General features: G+C 36.0%; 1 protein-coding gene across 5 annotated transcripts in view; it reads right to left on the bottom strand.

The window, feature by feature from the left end:
* WDR41 (WD repeat domain 41) overlaps positions 1–19,483 on the bottom strand; it is a 202,515-nt gene that overhangs the window by 15,198 nt on the left and 167,834 nt on the right. For 4 of the 5 annotated variants that reach the window (XR_008423820.1, XM_053907257.1, XM_019462946.2 and 1 more), the window contains 5 exons: positions 18,650–18,781; positions 15,831–15,893; positions 10,504–10,615; positions 7,692–7,754; positions 1,387–1,497 (listed from right to left, as the gene is read on the bottom strand). Coding sequence is in view for 4 of the 5 variants with exons in the window: in XM_053907257.1 (XP_053763232.1) it covers positions 1,387–1,497; positions 7,692–7,754; positions 10,504–10,615; positions 15,831–15,893; positions 18,650–18,781 (481 nt within the window). In the remaining variant the exon portion in view is untranslated. The remainder of the gene's footprint in view (positions 1–1,386; positions 1,498–7,691; positions 7,755–10,503; positions 10,616–15,830; positions 15,894–18,649; positions 18,782–19,483) is intronic. The other variant, XM_053907259.1, reaches the window with a different exon arrangement.

The raw sequence follows: 19,483 nt of genomic DNA, 5'->3' as shown, positions 1-19,483 counted from the left end.
CTGTTACAAGCTTCTTTGCATATTGCACAGCAGAAGGGCCATGAAGCTAAGACCTCTTCAGTAACATCCTATCACCTTCAATAAGGAACCGTGCTGGATCAATGACACCAATGTTTTACCACTAAAACAGAACAAGTAGGCATGACCAGTGTAATGGGCGAGGACAACGCTTGCTTTTCTTAGCAGCTCCAGGGCCCTGGAGTTTAAGACTCTGTGTCACAGGGTCTCCCAAATAAGAACTTGTCTCCTGTGCTGCCATCCATGGCTAGAAGAAAAGAGAACCCCCAGAGAAAAATCAAAGGGTGTTCCCAACATGTTAACTTCTATCACCACAGACAATCTGGTCCTTAGAAAGACTTGCAGTAAGTAAGACTTGTGTAAGAAGATGGCTATTAGGTAAGAGGCTTTTGAAGCTGGGAAGGACATTCTCACACATGTATCTGAGCATGTGATTAAATGGCATAAAAATGGAGAATACATTTGGTGCTATCTGTGCCCCTCTTTCCTTTTGCCTCAAGGTTATACAAAGTATTCTTCAAAAAGAGCCAACCCAGGTCTCAGGTCTGGGAGTGCAGTCCAGTCCTCCCACTACAGTATATTCATGGCATCCTCACAAAACTCTTACGGTTTCCTTCAGATTATCAAACTGAAGCCACCAAGGACTCTTCTTGTGTGACCCCAGAATACCAATTAACCAGCAGAGTTCTGATGATACAAGGCATCATTTTACTTCAAAGTGAGCCAACCAAATCCCAAGACTGGTAGTGTCTGATCCTATTCTGCCATCTGATGACAGATTCAGCTTCCAGGAGACATGATTAAAATCACTGTGAAGCCAAATAAGATGTCTGGCAAGTCAAAACATACAACCATGAGGATGGGCAGATATGACCCAATTTTTGCAGACCTTTACTTTATCTTGGTGTTATTCTCTGGAAGTCTTCAATCATGATTGCAATCCACTTGAATTCTGCTCCTTCTGATCTAAATGTATAACTTGCTACGTAGTATTATACTGTGTGGTCTACAAAAGAGGAACTGGCCAGAACCATCTGCCAAAAATGCTGAAATGCTACTAGGCATTAGTATTTATAGCCTATGACAGTCATCTCAGAGCTATCACAAAGCACCTGAGATAATTATGCTCCCCCCATCATCTTTTTTCTCTGCCCCACTCTATTCTTCTTGGACCTATATCTTAGACCTATCTATAAAACTTGATCAATTCTGGAATAAACCCCACAGTATATTAGACTGCTGACCTGTACTAGTCTAAAGCATTATTTTAATGATGGTAATTACAGAACTCTAGAACAAAATAAGACCAAAGTTCTGTCAACAAGTGCAAAATTTTACATAATATAAACAAATACACAGTAAGCTTACCATTGATGTTAACCAAGGAGAGAATATTATCCTGGTGATCAAGAAGGCGCTTAATTTCAAGAATATCCCATTCCAGTGATTCTCCTGTTGGTGTTACCAACCTGAAAATTACTAAATGAAAATACAGATATGATTTTATTAAAATGGTCAAAGAAGATGGAATTCTATTTCTGGTGGGAAAAAAAAGCTAGTATTTCATTAAGTGAGAAAGATCTAAAATATTGAAAAACCCAACTCCAAAGAAAGCCTTATTCATACCACAGTATTTCTTTCAAATGCTTGAGATATTTGAGATGATCTACTAAAATCCCAAATAAGTGTGTCTTTACAAGTGTTCTTTTATTAAAACTCTTCTAAACCCATTACCAACCAGAAATCCCCATCTTCTCTGGGGCTTCAGGGCATGTCTGGCTAACCTGCCTCCCTCTCTCCTTGGTCAGTGACTGGTCCACATTCCAGAGTCATCTCCAGCATCATCATTCTCTACTCATGTTCTCAGGTCAGTATGCACTGCTACAAAATAAGCTACAAATTCATGTTTAACTTCAACTCAGTAAAGACGTGAGAAGCTATTTTTTTTAACTTTTCCTTATATTAGGTGTAAACTATTAAATTATATGTTCTCTGAGAACATGCCTTATAATTTTTCTATGTCAATATTCAATGTGTTGCTTTACTATACTTTTGACTATAAGAGATGTTCAATGTGTTGCTTTACTCACTGTCTGACATTAACAAATAGTTTTATTTAAACTTGTATAAATCCTAACTTTAATCAATACAGAAAACCAAAAATCAAATCAACAGGAGTGATTCTATCAACATTTACTAAATATCTTTTATGTTCCAGCAACTTAGATATTAAATGTGAATAAGGCCCAATCACTGCCCTGAAATGCATTCTAGAGTGGGAGTGAGACTTATAAACAAGCTTATAATCAATGTATTAAGGGCTAGAAATAAGCCAATGTACCAAGTACTATGGATGCTCACAGATTAGGATCACTAATATCTGAGAAGTGGGAAGGTCTCAGAAGTCAGATCCTTTCCAGGTGGTGGCTAATTACTAAAGTCTCTTTTTTTTTTTTTTTTTTTTTTTACATTCCTCTCTGGAAAATGGGTCATACCACATTCCTTTGTATCTCTCTGGATAATATTTTACCAACTGATGAATCTCTAGAAAAAGTTATTTCATCCTGACAGCCGTTCACATTCAAACTGTGGCTGGCAAAAGAAGGTCTTTCATTAAATAAAAGAACTCTTCCTGATACCTGTCAAACTTGTGTAAAAATTCTACTTATAGTTGGAATACTACTAAATGATCTTGAGATTGGGAATGTGGAATAATGGGCAATGTATTATTTAATCAAACTAACAAAAAGTAACCTCAGATACAGACAAAAAAACCTTACAAAGGAGGCTTCCACAAAGAACTACCAAGTACTGGAGATAATGTGAAACTGTTCAGTGAATCCATAAATATGGCCCCAACAGACAAGTATTCATAGGGTCACCTATGTAGTAACTTCAAGGAAATAAAACAAATATAAGTTAGATCCTAAGACAAAAGAGAAGGAGTAGTGAATTCTAAAAAAGGGTTAAGAACAAAGCCTGGTTTTCTGAACCAAGATGAGGTGTCAGAGCTGACAGCCTTGCTGATTAGCCTCACAGTCACATGGGTACTCACAAACTGTATTTCATGGTGAAAGTAGCCCGGCCTCACATAGAAAAAGAGAAATTAGTATGGAACATTTAAAACCAAGGAAATGGGCACAAGCTTGGTCTTGGAAATAGAAAAGACACTCTATTTATGAGAATGAAATGTATTTTTATGTAAGGAAAAATGGCACTATATTTTATAATGAAACTAATAAAATGCAAAACCTTGTTTTTAAGAATACATATTTTTTACAAATTATTTTCTGAATATAACCAATTCTCATTTCTTCCTTTTTTTTTTTACATGATATTCTAACTTCTGTTGAGGCATTAGTAATACTTTTATTACCACATAAATGAATTGACTCAATTACTCATTCATTCAATAAAAATCTCCCATCTTTTAACAGAAAGGTGAATAAAAAGCTCTAGTTGTCAAGGAGCTCACATTCTGCAAGGGAAGGGCAAGGAAAGAACAAATAGCAAAGAGAAGTTTTTTTTTTTTTAAGTAGTAAGTGAAATGACACATAAGAGATTATGAGAACACAGAAGAAAAACTTTTAGGAGCAGAGAGGATAGGTAAGCAAGCCTTCAGCCTCAAAAAATGTCATTCTGGAGCTCCTAAAGAGTAAGTAGGAATTAGCAACATCAAAGAGGACAATGAGTAGGGGGCAAAGACCTGATACAGAGTGACTGGAGAAATGAAGGCAAAGAGGTGAGAAACACCTCAGGTTGGAGAACCCAGGGCAATTCAGTTTTGACAAACACGTGATACAGGACTCAGAGGAGAGAGGAGGAAGAGAATAAAGAAGTGGATGTGATCTGCTGAAAAGTCTAGACTTTATCTTACTGGTGGTCTTATATTGGTCCCCCGGAGCAAAGATGTCATTCATGTAAGGCAAAAATGAGAAAAAATACGGGCCACATACATTTTGTACAAAAATATATTCAGTTTAAAGTCCTATTCTTTGCTGAGATCACATTTTTCATACTTTTTTATTAAAAAGTAATTTTCAGGCGCACCTGGGTGGCTCAGTCGGTTAAGCGTCCGACTTCAGCTCAGGTCACGATCTCACGATCTCACGGTCCGTGAGTTCGAGCCCCGTGTCGGTCTCTGGGCTGATGGCTCAGAGCCTGGAGCCTGCTTCCAATTCTGTGTCTCCCTCTCTCTCTGCTCTTCCCCTGTTCATGCTCTGTCTCTCTCTCTCTGTCTCAAAAATAAATAAACGTTAAAAAAAAAAATTTTTTTTAAAAAGTAATTTTTACAAAATGATGATGGTAAATGATAGCTTTTTTTTTTTTGTATTTAATGATTTTACTAAGTAAAATACAAATTTGGCAACTCTCAGTTGATCTCCAAAAAGATGAACTATCATACGAGTCAGAAATTTGAGAGTCTAGAAATGACTGCTATAGACAAAGGAAGCAGGGGAGTAGCCTGCCTTTTAGAGAGATCACCCCTAGCACCTCCTGGGAAATGTATCGGAGAAGCCCTAACCTAGAGGAGGAGAAGGCACTGGAGAAGCACTACAGTAGAGGAAGGAAGATAAAGTTCGGAGGTTAGCACAACAGAACAGGCAAGAGGGGAGATGAGAGCCTGAACTGAGCAACAGTAGTGAGACGGAAAGAAGAGAATCAAAGTACTTAAGGCAGGAGTCCTCAAAGTACGGCCTACAGGCCAGCAACCCTAGCACCACCAAAACACCTGTTAGAAATGCAGAAACTCGGACCATACTCCAGACCCACTGAATCAGAAACTCTAGGGGTAAGACCGAGTAATGTGTGTTTTTTAACAAACCATTCAAGTCATTTTAATGCACACTAAAATCTGAGAACCACTGAGTTAGCAGTAAAATCAGCAAAACTCAAAGTGACTGGCTCACTACAAGAGGAGAAAGCCAGGGAAAAGCTAAGCTTCTTTCCAGCTTGATCAAAAACATGAGAAAACTAAATTTCTGCAAGGAAGAGAAAATAAACTAAGCAAAAATTCTAATACCTTTTGAAACTACTCTATGGAAAAAAAGGGTAATAAGCACAGTGTTTAGAAAATTACTTCTCTGACATGATTACACATGGCAAGGTCAGATGAAGAAAGTGAAACTTGGCTGCAAAGCCATGGAGTCTGCAAACAGCAGTTAATAAATGGTAAACAATTAGCCCATGTCTTACTGGCATTTGCAAATATGCCAACTGACGGTCACAGCAAATCTCATATCTGGCCTATGGAGAAAGTAGCACATGGCACAAAAACAGACACATAGACCAATGGAATAGAATAGAAACCCCAGAACTAGACCCACAAACGTATGGCCGACTAATCTTTGACAAAGCAGGAAAGAACATCCAATGGAAAAAAGACAGTCTCTTTAACAGATGGTGCTGGGAGAAGTGGACAGCAACATGCAGAAGGTTGAAACGAGACCACTTTCTCACACCATTCACAAAAATAAACTCAAAATGGATAAAGGACCTGAATGTGAGACAGGAAACCATCAAAACCTTAGAGGAGAAAGCAGGAAAAGACCTCTCTGACCTCAGCCGTAGCAATTTCTTACTTGACACATCCCCAAAGACAAGGGAATTAAAAGCAAAAATGAACTACTGGGACCTTATGAAGATAAAAAGCTTCTGCACAGCAAAGGAAACAACCAACAAAACTAAAAGGCAACCAACGGAATGGGAAAAGATATTTGCAAATGACATATCGGACAAAGGGCTAGTATCCAAAATCTATACAGAGCTCACCAAACTCCACACCCGAAAAACAAATAACCCGGTGAAGAAATGGGCAGAAAACATGAATAGACACTTCTCTAAAGAAGACATCCGGATGGCCAACAGGCACATGAAAAGATGCTCAATGTCGCTCCTCATCAGGGAAATACAAATCAAAACCACACTCAGATATCACCTCACGCCAGTCGGAGTGGCCAAAATGAACAAATCAGAAGACTATAGATGCTGGAGAGGATGTGGAGAAACGGGAACCCTTTTGCACTATTGGTGGGAATGCAAATTGGTGCAGCCACTCTGGAAAAGTGTGGAGGTTCCTCAAAAAATTAAAAATAGACCTACCCTATGACCCAGCAATAGCACTGCTAGGAATTTACCCAAGGGATACAGGAGTACTGATGCACAGGGGCACTTGTACCCCAATGTTTATAGCAGTACTCTCAACAATAGCCGAATTATGGAAAGAGCCTAAATGTCCATCAACTGATGAATGGATAAAGAAACTGTGGTTTATATACACAATGGAGTACTACGTGGCAATAAGAAAGAATGAAACATGACCCTTTGTAGCAACATGGATGGAACTGGAGAGTGTGATGCTAAGTGAAATAAGCCATACAGAGAAAGACAGATACCATATGTTTTCACTCTTATGTGGATCCTGAGAAACTTAACAGAAACTCATCAGGGAGGGGAAGAAAAAAAAAAAAAAGAGGTTAGAGTGGGAGAGAGCCAAAGCATAAGAGACTCTTAAAAACTGAGAACAGGGGCGCCTGGGTGGCGCAGTCGGTTAAGCGTCCGACTTCAGCCAGGTCACGATCTTGCGGTCCGTGAGTCCGTGAGTTCGAGCCCCGCGTCAGGCTCTGGGCTGATGGCTCGGAGCCTGGAGCCTGTTTCCGATTCTGTGTCTCCCTCTCTCTCTGCCCCTCCCCCGCTCATGCTGTGTCTCTCTCTGTCCCAAAATAAATAAAAAACGTTGAAAAAAAAAAAAAAAAAAAAAAAAACTGAGAACAAACTGAGGGTTGATGGGGGGTGGGAGGGAGGGGAGGGTGGGCGATGGGTATTGAGGAGGGCACCTTTTGGGATGAGCACTGGGTGTTGTATGGAAACCAATTTGACAATAAACTTCATACATTGAAAAAAAAAAAAAGAAAGTAGCACAAGCAACATCATATGCTCTCTGGGATACATTAGAAAAACTCTTCAAGAAATAAGGAGTCTTGAAGAAGCATGCTTACTCTATCACTTCTCAGCACCCCAATTCTATTCAAAAGGCAGTAGGAACAAGAGACTTTATTTTTTACTATGGGCTCCATGGCAGTAAATGGGTTAGCTAACCATCACCAGCCAAATAGTCTTCAAACAGCAAGTTTATAATCAATTAATAAATTTACAAAATTCCTCTTGCCACCCCCTCTCTCTGCTATCCCACCACTCTGAAGGAAATGGCAGAAACTCTTCCCAAGAAAATGGGACCCACTCTGGCTTCCCGAGCCAAAAACACCACAGTTCCTGCCTTAGTGGCTTCCCACAGTAATCATCCTCCAACCCGTCCAAATCAAGTTTTTAGTTTCCAGAATGCTGATAGTTGCTTTCTGTGGTCAGTATTTTTGCTAAGCGTAGGACTATAGATCAGGAGCAGACAGAACTGTGGAATGTAAACGGCTTTCTCTGGCCTCAGACATATGGGGTTACCATGCCCCACTTGGCTATGTTAGACCAAGCACAGTACAAAAACTGACCTAACGTCTTGAAAATGTCTCAGTCTCCACATCGCTTCCAACAATCGCAGGTCAAGACGTGGGCAGGGGTAGATGTCCCTTAAATAAAAAACTTGTCTTTCTAAAATGTGTATACAAGTCTAGTTTTAAATTTTCTTAAAAAGAAAATAAAAGAAAAAGAGTCATACTCACTCAGTTCTTTGCCAACTGCTGCCACAACACAGTTCTTAGGTATTTCAATCAAAGCACTGATCCCTTCAAAAATATATATGACAAAGGTCAAATTATTTTCTTCAAAGATTATATGAAAAATAAAAACATTTTCAGATTTATGCAAGTTATTTCCCATAAAAGGGTTGTAACAATAAAGCACACACAATATACTACATCATGGTTCCCTGCTCACCTGCACACGGAAAATGAGTCTGTGATAAGTATTAGAGACCTAAAGAAGATGCAGATTTACTAAAGGTAGGATATGCTCTGTTGACACTTTCACTATTATGGTCAACTTTTTTTAACCAGGAATCCCTAAAGATAATCACCATTTAGAAGATGACTAGCTCAAAGAAGATATAAAGAAAATATTATGTGGATGCTTCGATGGCTTGTGGGTTATATTTTTTTTTATAAGAATGGGGATAATAGCTAGTATGTTTATTCTGAAGCCAATTCAGATTATTAGTCAGTGGGAGCTTGTTATCACAATTATGGCTCCTGAGATGTGTTGATATAATAATAATGAGAATGGGGGTTTAATTACTACGGGAAGGATATAAACCAACATTTTCTGGGTATGGGCCCAATAGCTTATTTAGCTGACCTTACTGTAGAATATGGCATAATATGGTAGCACGAAGACTTCTAAATTCTTAGGATTAAGTTCGAGTCCTAGAATTCTAGAAATAAGAGGATTTAAACCTCTATTATTTACTCTATCAAAGTAACTCTTTTTTCACACATATTTCTTATGTTTGGGGTGGAATGCTTGCTGTGATGATGGGCAAGGATACACATCATATGCATATGGCTAGAGTGAGGGGTAGGAAATTTTTTCTTGGAAGACCTATGACTTGGTCATATCGGAATCATGGGTAGGATGCTCAAATTCATAGGAAAGTGAATGTTAGGAATAGGATTTTGACGGTAAAGTTAACAGTACATAGTTCTGGTATATATGGGTTGTGAAATCCTCCAAAGAATAGGATTGTTGTGAGAATATTTAATATGATAATGTTAGCATATTTCGCTAGGAAAAATAGGGCGAAGGGGTCTGCTGCATATTCAACGTTGAATCTGGAAACGAGTTCTGATTCTCCTTCTGTTAGATCGAAAAGATATAAAGATAGAATTCTGAGTATCTTTTTATAGCTGAATCATGAAATGGTTGTAGAGAGACCATAATTTTTAAGCCTTGCTAGCCAAAAATCAAGCAAGCCTCATGAAAGGAGCTTCATGACATAAAGGTGTAACAGCACGGCTAACTCAATGGCATCTGGTAATTTGGAAAACCCAAATCACAAAAGGCTCACCAATAATAACTGATAGCCTTCTCAAAGGTTTCTAACAGAGGGGCGCCTGGGTGGCTCAGTCGGTTAAGCGGCCGACTTCAGCTCAGGTCATGATCTCGCGGTCCGTGAGTTCGAGCCCCGCGTCGGGCTCTGTGCTGACAGCTCGGAGCCTGGAGCCTGTTTCGGATTCTGTGTCTCCCTCTCTCTGACCCTCCCCCGTTCATGCTCTGTCTCTCTCTGTCTCAAAAATAAATAAACGTTAAAAAAAATTAAAAAAAAAAAAAAAAAAAAAAAAAAAAGGTTTCTAACAGATTTTCTCAAAGATTTCCACTATCTCTTGAGACACTGATAAATAGGACAATACTATGATTACTTAATAGTTCTCAAAGATAACTTGCAAAAGGGAGACTACAATAACAGGTAATTTCCATTATCAGACAAAATATTCTTGTTAGTCCTTATTTCATTATTTCATAACATAGTTACTAATAATTCATGGAATAAAATTCACAGGTAACCACAGGCTAGTGTAAGAAACAGAAAGGAAAATATACGTGTAAATAAAGAGATATAACTCATGATAACAGGAAACATGAAAATACAATCTAGATACTACCAACATTACTAGTGATCAAACATTGAATTGAAAGGTAAAACTGAAAATCCTAGAAACATAGTGATTTAGTTTTGTTAAGACATCACATTACTTTTCTGATTTAGTATCTTTGTGGAGATAAGTTAGTTCTAATTGTGAACTGTAAATTCAATTCACAGGGCTCCTGCTACCTTTACAGTATCAATATGCTTAATAATATTCTTTCTAGGATGTCAATGGGTTTATTGATTACTTTTAGAAACAAACATAGTTAACAGTATATCACATAACTTCAAGGTTATTCTTTAAATTTTCTCATTTATACTTAAATATTTTTACTCTGAATAATTTTTTATTTTATTGTTTAAGATCCTTGGTATCAGAAGTCAAACTGATTTTCTTTTCTCAAAACCAAAAATATTAACCAAATTCTGAACTTTATTAGTAAGTTTGCACAATGCATGGACTTTCTAGTAAAACCAATTGTAAAATGAGGTCATCCTTTGGAATCTATTCAAAATCCAATGGCCCCACAAATAAAGAAGAAAACTCTATTATAAAGTTGGAAAGGTGTAATTCCATGTATCAATGTGCTCATCTAACTCAGTTTAGGAACGCAGACCAAGAGTATAAATCAAAGTTTTTCTTGACCACTTTTGAGAAATTCTGTTATAAGTGGGTGGGGGAGGCTTCTCCCTCCAATTTGGGATAGAAATATATTTTATACAACCATCAAACTGGAGAAATAAGGTTACATGATATATTCAGAACTGAAAAGAAAAACCCCTATATTAATTAATGAATACAGAGGTATTCATAGGAAGTCTCTTCGAAGATTCATTATGTCTTTTAAAGAATATCAATCATGGTTCATAATTACGTTGATTTGATTTCTTACCTGTATCAGAAAGGTGGCTGGTTTTACATAGGAGATCTAATTTTCGGTTCCACACACATAGGTCATTCCCACCAGAGAGCCAAATATCTAGTCTCTGAAGAACAATTAAGCACTGAAAAATTCATTTGAAATATCAGTTTAGAATTTCAAGCATTCATTGGTGGTTTTTAAATATGTCCACAAGTTCTGTGAAACCATTCTCTTGAAAAGGTGGAGTTTAAGTTTCCCACCCTTGAATGTGGACTCTACTAAGTGGCCTCTAATGAAAAGAATATAGCAGAAGAGATGGTGTGTGACTTGCAAGACTAAATCATAAATGACAAGGTGGCTTCCTCCTTGCTCTCTCGAATCACTCTAGGGCAAACACACAAGCAGCCACATGGAGAAAGATGCACATGCAAAAAAGTAAGACCCTGGACAACAGCCAGCACTAACTTACCAATCATATGAGTCCCCTAGGAACCTCCAACCCCAGTCAAGCCTTCAAATGACAGCAACCTCATAATACATACTGAGCCAGAACTGCTAAGCTGCTCTTTATTCCTGACTACAAACACTGTAAGATAATATTTATTGTTTTAAGCAACTAAGTTTCGAGGTAATTTGTTACTCGGTAATAGATAACACACAAGGCTTAAACTTCCTTTAAAATAAAACTGAATATATGACCTTAGTTTTTATGTAACTCTCAAATCAATACCTCCTAATTCATTTAAGAAAATGAGTATTTCAAGTCTATAGAACTCCTTTACCTTTAACAGTACTTTAAAGTCCACACCTTTAATCATACTCCTCCCACTCAAGACTCTGATTGAATAAAAGGACAAGAGTGAGGGAGAAGAATAAACAAGAAAAGGAAAAGATTCTGATAGTCTTGTCCAAGCTTAGCTTTTAAAACTACTGGAATAAAAAGGGTTGAAAATAAGGCAGTTTCTATTTTAAGAATCCCTACCCTAATTTCTGAATATTTAATGTATCATTATTTTGCTCCCTTTTATTGCTGAATAATATTCCATTGTGTGGATATAGCACATGTGTCCATTTTCAGCTGGAAGACATTTAGGATATTTCCACTTTTGGATTATTATGTACAGTGGTGCCATGAACATTCATCACGTACAAATTTTTGTGTGGACATACATTTTCATTTCTCTTGACAATGAAATAAGAATACCCAGGAGTGAGACTATTGGGCCAAATGATAACTCTTTAAGGCAGCTCTACCATTTTACAATTCCACCAGCAATGTGTGACGGTTCCATTGTCTCCACATCCTTATCAACACGTTACTGCCCTCTAGTGTAAGTGAAATAGTATTATATTATGGTTTTGACTTGCATTTCTCTAATAACTAATGATGTTGAGCTTTTTACATGCTTATTGACCATCTGTATATTTCTTTGGGTAAATGTCTTTCAAATTGTCTACTTTTAACTGGGTTACTTGTGTTTTTATTGTTGAGGGGTTTAAGTTTATTTATTTTGATTGACCACACATGTGCATGAGTTGGGGGGGGGGGGTGGAGAGGGAGAGAGACAATCCCAAGTAGGCTCTATGCTGTCAACACAGAGCCTGATGTGGGGCTTGATCTCATGAACTGTGAGATCATGACCTGAGCCGAGATAGAGTCAGACTCTTTAAACGATTGAGCCACTCCAGTGCCCCTTTATTGCTGTTTTAAGAGTTCTTTATATATTCAGGATACAAGTTCCTTATCAGATATATAATTTACAAGTATTTTCTCACACCCTATGTGTTGGGTTGTCTTCTCACCTTCTTGATAGTGTCCTTAAAAGTATAAAGGCTTTTCATTTTGATGAAATCCAATTTATCACTTTTTTTCTTTTGTTACTGTATTTCTGGTGTCATATTCAAGATCCCTATCCCAAGATCACAAATATTTACTCCCATATTTGTTCCAAGAGTTTTATAGTTTTAGCTCTTAAATTTTGACCTTTGATCCATTTTGAATTTTTATATATGGCATGAAGTAGGGATCCAAATTCATTATTTTGTATAAGGATATCCAGTTGACCCAGAATTATTTGTTGAAGAGACTATTCTTGCTCTTTTTGAAAAGACCTGGCATCCTGGTTGAAAATTAATTAACCACATAAGTGAGGTTTTATATCTGGATTTGGAAATGTATTCCATTCATCTGTATGTCTATCCTTATGCAGAACCACACCGTCTTGATTATTGAACTTTGTAGTAAATTGTGAAATTGGGAAGTTTAACTCTTGTACATTGGCTCTTTATTCTCAAAATTGTTTTAGCTATTTCTGGGGTCCTTTGCACTTCTATACAAATTTGAGGATCCTGGGGCACCAGAGTGGCTAGTTAAGTGTCCAACTCTTGATTTTGGCTCATGTCACAATCTCACAGTTTGTTTGTGGGTTCAAGTCCTGCATCAGATCTGTGCTGACAGCACACAGTCTGCTTGGGATTCTCTCTGCCCTCCCCTGCTCACACACTAAATTTCCTCTCTCCCTCTCTTAAGATAAATAAATAAGTATTAAAAATAAAAAGAAATGCTTTGAATTTGAGGACTGGTTTGTCAATTTCTGGGTGCAGGGGTGAGGGTGAGGAGGGGAAGCTTGCTGGGATTTTGATGGAGACTGTGTCCAATCTGCAGGTAATTTTGGGTAGTGCTGCAATCTTAACAATATTCAACTTGATCCATGAATATGGAATGACTTTCATGTCTAGATTTTTAGTTTCTTTCAAAAACTATTTTGTAGTTTTTAATGTACAACTCTGTTTCTTCTTTGTTTCTAAGTATTGTATTCTTTTGGATGCTACTGTAAATTCATTTCATTTTCTTAACTGTTTTTTTTTTTTTTCATTTTTGGATGTTCATTTTTGGTGTAGAAGAATACAGTTAATTTTTGTATATTGATATCGTATACTGAAACCTTACTAAATCCATTTATTAGCTCCAATAGTTTGGTTATGAATTTAAGATTTAGTATATAGATCATGTCACTTGTGGATATAGTTTTATTTCTTCCTTTCCAATATGGATGCCCATTATTTCTCTTTTATTGCCTATAACACTGAATACCGTCCTTGTTTTATTCCTGATCTCAGGAGGAAAAGTATTCAGTCAGTCTTTCACCATTAATATGATATTAGCTCCAGGGTTTTCATAAATTCCCTTTATTAGACTGAGGAAGTTCTCTATTCTTATTTTGTTGACTACTTTTACCATGAGAGGGTGCTGTCTGTCAAATGCTTTCTGTGCATCGATTTAGATGATCATATGTTTTTTGTCCTTTACTCTTACTGTAGTATGTTATAGTTACTGATTTTTCCGATGTTAAACTGGGATAAGTCTTATCTGGTCATAGTGCAGAATGTTTTTATATGTTGCTGATTTGGATTGCTAGTATTTTGTTAAGGATAATATACTTCTTCTGCTACTTAATATCTTATCAGAATTTTCCAAACTTCTTATGAATTCTCTAAATACCACTTTTAGCATATGTATCTACCATAATTTAACTATTTTCCTGTAAGATATTTAGGATACTGCCAATCATACATTTATGAAATATATTTGCAATATACATTTCTGTTCATAAATCTCTGCCCAAGTTTTGTTTTGTTTTGTTTTTTTTTTTTCCTTTAAAGAGTTTTCTGTAAGTAGAGTCTCTGGGTCAATTCATGTAATCATTTAAAATTTTCATTAATAATGCCAAACTGTCTGCTAGGAATATCATCAATTTAATAAAAATGCTAATTTCACCACTTCCTTGCTAATACAAACCCTTATAAAAACTACTAGCTCAAAAAATAAATAATAGCATTTCTTATATTTATTAGGGATCTGAATTTCTTTGATAAATTATCTGTTAAAGAATTGAACCACTGAAATGAAGTGAGTGAAATGATACTTTTAAACAATCTCTTATGAGAAACATCACAGCAGGAGTATATACAACTATCTAGCTGACTAGCATTATAGTAAAACCTCTTTAAAAAATAAGTAAGATACTTTTTCATGATCAGTTCCTATAAACAGTTCATGAAACAGTTCACCCAAAGAATTTGTCCAAAATATACCAAAATTTTCTCCAGTTTTCCTGTTCCCTATTCTTTCAACTCATGTATATTCACTTGAAACCTAATAGCCTCAACTAGCAAAAATATTTTTAAGGTATTTTAAAGAAGCATCTTTTCAGATCACATAAAACAGAAATTTTCATCAAATCAATATTTTAATAACTCCCTCAAAGACAATCTATTGTTAAATTGGATACAAGCATTTCTGGGCACTTTCTTCCCCCAGAAACCCTACTAAATTGATAATGAAGAATAGCATAGTAGCATGAGATGGCTACCAGAGATGCTGCCTTTTAGGAAAAAAATCAAATACTTTGAACACTGAGACACAACAATTCTTTTTACGTTAAAAAAAAAAAAGTGTAAGCTCAAATAAAGAGACAAGGTATCTTTAAAACAAATAAGGTGAGACACCTGGGTGGCTCACTTGGTTAAGCATCCAACTTTTGATTTCAGCTCCGGTCCTGGTCTCATGGGTTAATGAGTTCAAGCCCCATATCAGGCTCTGCACTGACAGTGTGGAACCTGCTTGGGATTCTCTCTCCCCCACTCTCTCTGCCCCTCCCTGCTCTCTCTTTCAAAATAAATAAATAAAAGCTTTTAAAAAATAAAACAAGGAAACATCTCATTTTAGAAGACCCTTTCCGCCACATTTGCTGACATTATTGAAAAACAGACACACTTTCTAAGAAGACCTAAGAATTTCTTCTGTAGGAATCCAAATAACCAAGTCTTCTCCAAATTTGTTTCTCCAACATGTGGCAGAGTTCCTATCATGTAATAAGCTCCAATTATTATTTGTTTGTAAAATCAGTGAACCTAATAGTAACAGCCAATTAGCCATATGACAGTTCTTTGGAATTAAGTAATTGATAATGTCTTATCTTCAGGACCTTATAAAAGGCAGAGAATGAAGGACAAATAAATCCATGTTTTTAGTTCAAAGTGTAAAGAAAACAGACTACCTACTGCTATAGTCATTCTACAACTAGTATGTCTTCCTAGAATTACCTACAAAAACATACTAGGTACTAACCATTTCCTTATCTTGCTATATATTCACCCCTTGATCTAGTTCCAAATTCAAACATTCCAACATTTTATATGCTCCCTCAAAATCTAGTCTTCCAAGAATCAAATGACTATAAGTATGTATAGAAGAAATAATTCTTAAAACCTACAAAAGTAACTTCATCTACTTATTGAAGATTTTTGCTGAGAAAAAAAGATAATTACCATAAAATATCAGCGTAAGATTTTACCTTTACAGTAGACTGGAAGCATGATACTTTCTGAACTTGTCTGCCAGTATCACAATCCCATACCTAAACTTATGTTAAGAAATAATTTCTAAGTAAAACATTAAAATCTAAATTAAGAGATAAGTTTTCTAATAATTAAATCACAAATGTTATACTCTTAGTTAAAAAAATCTTTAAATAAAGTATATTTACCATCTACACTGTTACTAAAATTAATTCATATAATGAATTATCAACTCAGCATATCAAGCTTATAATCTAAAATATGTTTGAGGTAAATTTTACTACCAAACTATCAGAAAATGTCAAGGAATGAATGATCTGAATACTCAATATTTATAGGCATTAAATATTCCAAGTGTTTTCTCCAAAATAGTCCACCATGATTTAATAAATGCTCAACATAAAGTATTTACACTAAAAACAACCAGTTCCATTAATTCTTACTGAAAGCTCCTTCAACATGCATGGCACGTTTACTACTATTATACTGATTGACAAAAGCCAGTAACAGTGTATTACTTGTACACATTCTTAAAATAATTAGAGGACCTTCTATGAGTGTCCAAGGTTAGTTTGACTTAAGAAGTATAACCATTTTCAAATTTTTTATCCCACTTCCTATGGTAACATATACATTCTACACCATGTCTGAGCACATGTTTACATATAGACATTCATGTATATACACACACACAGACACACACACACACACACACACATATACATACACACATATGTGTATGGATAGACTGTTAAGACTATTACCTGACAAAAATTAAAAATTTACCTTCAGCATTTAATGAAGTTTGTTAATAGTGGAGACTCAAGCAGCCTGGAACTGGATTTTTTTTTTTTAATTTTTTTTAACGTTTATTTATTTTTGAGACAGAGAGAGACAGAGCATGAATGGGGGAGGGTCAGAGAGAGGGAGACACAGAATCCGAAACAGGCTCCAGGCTCTGAGCTGTCAGCCCAGAGCCTGACGCGGGGCTCAAACTCACAGACCGTGAGATCATGACCTGAGCCGAAGTCGGACGCTTAACCAGTTGAGCCACCCAGGCGCCCCTGGAACTGGATTTTTAACAAGAAAATTCATTATGTGAAGCAAATGACTCTATACCATTATTTACAAGTAAAGTTCATGCTGATACTGTCTCAGCTACTCATTCCTGTACTATAATAATTCAGTAAGTGCCTCTAAATATTATTACAGTACCTTAGGAATGGTCTAATAAAACCAAAGTATTTTAGGGGTGCCTGGGCACCTCAGTTGGTTAAGCCTCCGACTTCAGCTTAGGTCATGATTTACGGTCTGTGAGTTCAAGGCCCGCACTGGGCTCTGTGCTGACAGCTCAGAGCCTGGAGCCTGCTTCGGATTCTGTGTCTCCCTCTCTCTCTGCCCCCTCCCCCACTCAGGCTCTGTCTCTCTCTCTCTCTCTCAAATATAAACAAACATGAAAAAAATTTTTTAAACAAAGTATTTTAAATTCTATTTTTGGAGATTATACTGATACTAAAAGCAAAAGCTTTAGTGCCTAAACTAATATTTACCTCAATAGAACGGTATTAATAAAGTTACACTGACCTAAACATACATAGTAATACTGTTTATGCAATATTGTCATCACCACAGAATATAGTTTACCACATGTAAATCGTACCTGGAAGTTTTTTCACCTACTGACAATGTGTCTAGAAATCACTTGAGTTCATTTACAGTGTGTCAAAAAGTTTGTCCTGGTTGTATAGAAGCCCGGGAAACATCTACTCCTTTGGACTTACTCCAAAACTTACTTCACTAATGCTTGAAACTATTTAAAACAGAACTCTCAGATAAGCACAGATGATTTAAAGCGAATCTTTGATACCTTTTTAAAAAAATAAGTAAAGATTAGTTTCCATAAGTAACTGGCCATTAAGGCTTTCTTAAATCTAATTCCTCATACAAATATTAAAGGCTGAATTTTAAGGAATGTTTAAGGAAAATCTTTTATAAAGGCAGTATTATACAATGGTTGAGAGTTCTGACTCTGCAGTCAGACTGCTTGCTTTCTGCCCTATAATGGCTGTGTGACCTAGGGGCAAGTTACTTAATTACCCTCTCTGTGCCTCTTTTCTTATCTGTAAATGAGAAAATACTTACTATAAGAATTAAATGGACTAATGTATGTAATAGGTAATATGTGTAAAAATATGTGTAATATATGTTAAACAGAACAATGCCTAGCACACATAAGCACTCTATAAAACATTACTGCTGTTATACCTTAAATTTTTACCTAAAAGTATGGAGGGAAGATAATTTACTCTTTTAAAACTGCTTTTAAACACTAAATATTAATATTAACCACTGAGGAGATGGCAATTCACTTTTCTGCCAGACTCAGATGCTCAAAGATTTCTTACGGGTTGGGGCCATTACATTTCTTTTGCTGTACAATGCCGTATAGAGGAAAATGTGAATTATTCTCCAGTCCAACTCATCTTTGTTTCTCTAAATTGAAAAGCAAATGGAGATAAGTACTTTTAAGCCTAAATTCTCCCAATTTCTCCATTTTATATAACTTGATATAATAGTAACTCTGGAAAGAACTTTAGTCATGCGGTTTCCATCAATAATAAGCCTTTAACCTATATCCAGTCAAATACTTTCAGTTGCCTAATACTTTTAAGAAGTGTATTATGAAGGCTAAAGCAAAATCATTTTTTGCTCAAATTAATGTACAGACAAGCCCCAAAAGGCTAAAACTAATAATGTAGGTACTGGTCCGTTGGGTCACTATAGGTATTTTACTCTCTTCCAGATTTAAGGATACAATAACTGTTCTATCAGCAGAGGCTGTCAAGATCAGTTGATTCTTTTCTTCACAAACTTCCAAGGAAGGAAATGTAATAATGGCTGTTATCTTCTGAGTGTGCCCATTAAGTTCCAGAAGTTTTTCTCCTGTCTGAAATACCAAAAAAAATTTTAATAGGCTCATATTATATTCATAACTTAAATAATCTTAAATGACAATGTTAAGAAAAATCACCATATACAAAATACATAATTCCATTTTTAATTACTTAGGTGTTATACTTTAACCTTAAGCAATCAAATAGAATCTAAACAGGTACTGGAAGAGTAGCCATAAATAATCTTAATTATTTGCTAATAGAAAATACTAAATTCTAGCATATTTTATATGAAAATTTAAAAGAATATCTTCCTATATGGTTTTAAGACCTGTGTAAATCAAGTATAAAAATATCAGTAAATGATCAGTAGAAAAAAATAGGGAGTCTGCATTATCCTTAAGTATTTGTTATCTAAGTCTCCACAGTTAAAATGTTGAAGGAAATAAAAGCATGATAACACAATATATACACTATATACATCCAATATATATCAACTGTTCATAAAGTCAGTCTCCACTCCATCTCTAACACCAACAGCTATTCTTACCCATCCAATGTCTTCATCTATCAGTATCTCACTGATTTTTCCCAAGTAGTAAACATATAAAAATCCTAAGTAAATATAACAAACTGCAAATCGTTCCAAGGTTGCAGTATTTCATGAATGTGGTAAACATAATGCTAAATAATTGCTTTAATCACGGGCAAAACCATTGAAAAATAAGGATCTGACAGAGTCAGACCAGATACCA

The sequence above is a fragment of the Panthera pardus genome, unplaced genomic scaffold, assembly GCF_024362965.1.
Source record: "Panthera pardus isolate Hobbes unplaced genomic scaffold, ASM2436296v1 HiC_scaffold_2, whole genome shotgun sequence".
NCBI classification, from domain to species: Eukaryota; Metazoa; Chordata; class Mammalia; order Carnivora; family Felidae; genus Panthera; species Panthera pardus.
The sequence above is the reverse complement of the archived record's forward strand: the minus strand, read 5'-3'. Positions and strand labels throughout refer to the sequence as shown.